Here is a 3,734-nt window from a genome sequence, read left to right on the forward strand (position 1 = left end):
ACCTATTCCTTCTCTGTCCACTGACTTGAAACCTACCTTTCTGGGATTTCCAAACAGCCACACATCCCAGAAAAGTAGTAGTGATGGATAACCTGTTGCTACAAGACTCCTGTGTTGGTGTGACTCTTTAATTGAATGAATGTCTGGGATGGGTCATTTGTCATCTCTGAACCAACGAATTCTCCACAAAGGATTCTCAGCATCAAATCAAACAGTGTCCATGGGTTCTGTATAGCACACCCTGCACTAGGGAGCATCCATTCACATAGACTCCTTTGCCCTCTTCTGACCCATCTCTGGAACCACAGGGAGAAAGTCCCACTAGGCAGACTGGTTGTCCTTACTGCAGGACTGCTGTCATAGTCACCATCCTCTCAGGACCACTGTCTTCCCCCACACCACACTCCTCCTCTCCAGTTCTTCAGCTGCCATCTTCGTGTGCTTGGAAGTCCATTCATTTCCCAGGATCCTCTCCTGTGGGAATCCACCTTAAGATGGGAACTCCTGTCACAGCCTCAAGCAAACCAGTGAGGAAGATGCAGTCCTCAGACACATGAGCAGCTCAGCAGACACTCAAGCCTTTGAGTGTGGTTCCTGGAAGCCATGCAACAAACACCTCAACTGCATGGACCATTGTGCTTGCAGTGGTGGGTTCTATATATATATATATATATATATATAAAAAAGGTAGAATAAAAGCCCATGCCAGGCAGGAAGTTCACTGGGGATGTTTATTCCTTGGAGACAAGAACAGAGGACAGTGCAAGACTCAGGATTTTCTCAGATGAGTCTGATGACATCCGTTTCCACTACAAAATATTGTTTCTCATGGTTTTATTCCAAAACATCCAAAACTGTTATAACCCAGACCCCTGTAGTCTTCCTTAAAGCAGTCAGGGATGCAATCAATCTCCCTCCTGGAAGATTCCTCCTAGTGGTCCAGATCTGAAAGATGAATTCAGGTAGGCTTTTTTCTTAAGGTATGATCATTTATTGTTACCCATAAAACTTATTTTTGACTGGACTCAGACTTAGAAGTAGAATCTCTCAGAGCGCACAGCCTGCCTCCTTCCTGGCGCTTTTCTTTGGCTTCCTTCACTCTCTTGGCCAAAAGTTTAGCATATTCTTCACCCTCCTCCTTGTTTTTCTTTTTTTCTTGTTTCTTTAGAGCAATACGATGGCATTTGTGTTGCTGGACACACAAAGTAACAAGTTCCTGAATCTTGGGTGCTTTGATCCTGGACTTCTTCCCTTCTTTGTTTAACGGCTTTCTGACCACGTATTGGCAGACATCATCTTCTTTAGAGAGATTAAAAAGCTTTCGGATTCTGCTAGCTCTTCTAGGTTCCAAACGACAAGGCACAGTAGTATCTGTCAGTCTAGGAATATCCTTCTCTCCTTTTTTTACAATAACCAAGTTGAGAACACTGAGATTGGCATCCACGATGCATCCTTGAACAGACTTCTCCTTCCTCTCTCCTGTTCTCCTTGGTCATAACAAGAATGCCCCTTACTCCCTGAGTGAGGTAACCCAGACTCAGAAAGACAAACATGGTATGTACTCACTCACAGGAGGATACTAGATGTAAAACAAAGGATGACTAGACTGCTACTCACAACTCCAGGGAGGCTACCTAGAAAACAGGACCCTAAGAAAGACACAGGGATCCCCCAAATATAGAGAAATGGATGAGATCTACATGAGCAAACTGGACATGAGGTGGGGTAATGAAGGGCAAGGGTCAAGGGAAAGAGAGCTTAGGGGAGCGGGAGATACCAGCTGGATCAAGAACAGAGAGGGAGAACAAGGAAGAAGAGACCATGATAAATGAAGACACCAGGGAAATAGGAAGAAGCAAAGTGCTAGAGAGGTCCCCAGAAATCCACAAAGATACCTCCACAATAGACTACTGGCAATGGTCGAGAGAAAGCCCGAACTGACCTACTCTGGTGATCCGGATGGCCAAACACCCTAACTGTCATGCTAGAACTCTCATCCAATGACTGATGGAAGCAGATGCAGAGATCCACGGCCAGGCCCCAGGTGCAGCTCCAGGAGTCCAATCAGTGAGAAAGAGGAAGGTTTGTATGAGTGAGAATTGTTGAGACCATGATTGGAAAAGCACAGGGACAAATAGCCAAACTAGTGGAAACACATGAACTATGAACCAATAGCTGAGGAGCCCCCAACTGGATCAGGCCCTCTGGATAAGTGAGACAGCTGATTAGCTTGAACTGTTTGGGATGCACCCAGGCAGTGGGACCGTGACCTGTCCTTTGTGCATGAGCTGGCTGTTTGGAACCTGGGGCCTATGCAGGGACACTTTGCTCAGCCTGGGAGGAGGGGACTGGACCTGCCTCGACCGAATCTACCAGGTTGAGCTGAATGCCCAGGGGAGTCCTTGCCCTGGAGGAGATGGGAATGGAGGGTGGGCTGGGGAGAGGGTAGGGGGGCAAGAGGAGGGAGAACAGGGGAATCCGTGGCTGGTATATAAAATTAAATTAAATTATAAAATAAAAAAAAAGAATGCCCCTTACTCAACAGCAGGTGCACTCTGCCATGAGTCAAAACATCTTGCTTCATGGGAAAACCTTGTTTGCCATTCCCGCCACTGATTCGGACCACATAACCCTTCCACTCTTTACCCAGAGCATCAGCAGCTACTTCTGTGGCCATGTGCTTCTTGTAGAATGTAGGAAGCTGGCACTCGTTCTCTTTGATGAGTTTCTGACAGCCGATGGCAGGGAAGGAGATATTCAGCTTCATCTTGACACTCAGGCAGGCTTTTCTTTCGTCACATGGGGCCCTCTCCAGCACTCACTCTGGTTTTAATGCTTTCTTTGTTTTCAAGGCCTCAACATCATCATGACCTATCTCAAGGAGTCCGGTTAATAAATAAACTATTGACCACGAGGTAGCATCATGCTCATGATGCTGATGTTTGTGCAACAGTCTCTCACAGATCAGAGACACAAATAGATTCAGACAGGAGTGACAGGACAGCATTATCATATAGGTTCAGTGTTTCCATACAGAAAGATTTAAAAAAATGACAAAGAAGAATGTTGTTGATTGTCATACAAGGCTGTGGGTCTACACAATGCCATTGCATTTGACTAGTGAAAACAGCTAAAATTATCAAACTTGTGTTTTTACATTTGGCAACAATGGCAATTGTTTGATTTTTAAGCAATCTGTAAGAATATAAGAAGACCAAGTCTTTATGGAATAAGATGTTGCCTAGAGAAGGTAGGTGGCACCATCCCCTGTTCAGATAAAGCATTGATGAGGCTTCTTTTTCTCTGGAGCTGTAAGTTTCCAGGCCCAGGAAGAAGGTTCCAAGAGTAGCAGCTATCACATCCTGGCAGGGTCCCCAGTCTACCTTTCTCCTCTGTGATCTTAACACAGAAACAGAAGTTGTGGCTGACAGGGACCCAGAAGCACTATCTAAAGAGAGGGCTGGGCAGAAATGGAGAGGATGGGCAAAGACACACGTGGACAGGGCTGAATGGCTTAGACACTTGTCTGAGTTTCTCCTACTTAGAGTCCACAGGGCTCATGAGAGTACCTCAGTGATTTTTTTTCTAACAAACATGAGAATTCTTCACACATTAAGTTCATGCATTGATCCTGTCACTTTCTCATTTCCCTTCTGGACCTCTCACTCATATATGTTGTATATACACACTATGCCATTCATATGTGACCACTTTCTCATTGTCTTCTGGACCTC

At 45.4% G+C, this 3,734-nt stretch overlaps 1 protein-coding gene across 1 annotated transcript; it reads right to left on the reverse strand.

Annotated features, from left to right (window-relative positions):
• Window positions 1–1,009: 1,009 nt before the first annotated feature.
• LOC131919980 (small ribosomal subunit protein eS6-like) lies at window positions 1,010–2,767 on the reverse strand. The gene is made up of 2 exons (XM_059274400.1): window positions 2,517–2,767; window positions 1,010–1,493 (listed from the first exon to the last, which is right to left on the reverse strand). The coding sequence occupies exons 1-2, from the start codon at window positions 2,765–2,767 to the stop codon at window positions 1,010–1,012; spliced, it is 735 nt and encodes a 244-aa protein (XP_059130383.1).
• Window positions 2,768–3,734: the final 967 nt, after the last annotated feature.

Source organism: Peromyscus eremicus, chromosome 9, assembly GCF_949786415.1.
Source record: "Peromyscus eremicus chromosome 9, PerEre_H2_v1, whole genome shotgun sequence".
NCBI lineage: Eukaryota > Metazoa > Chordata > Mammalia > Rodentia > Cricetidae > Peromyscus > Peromyscus eremicus.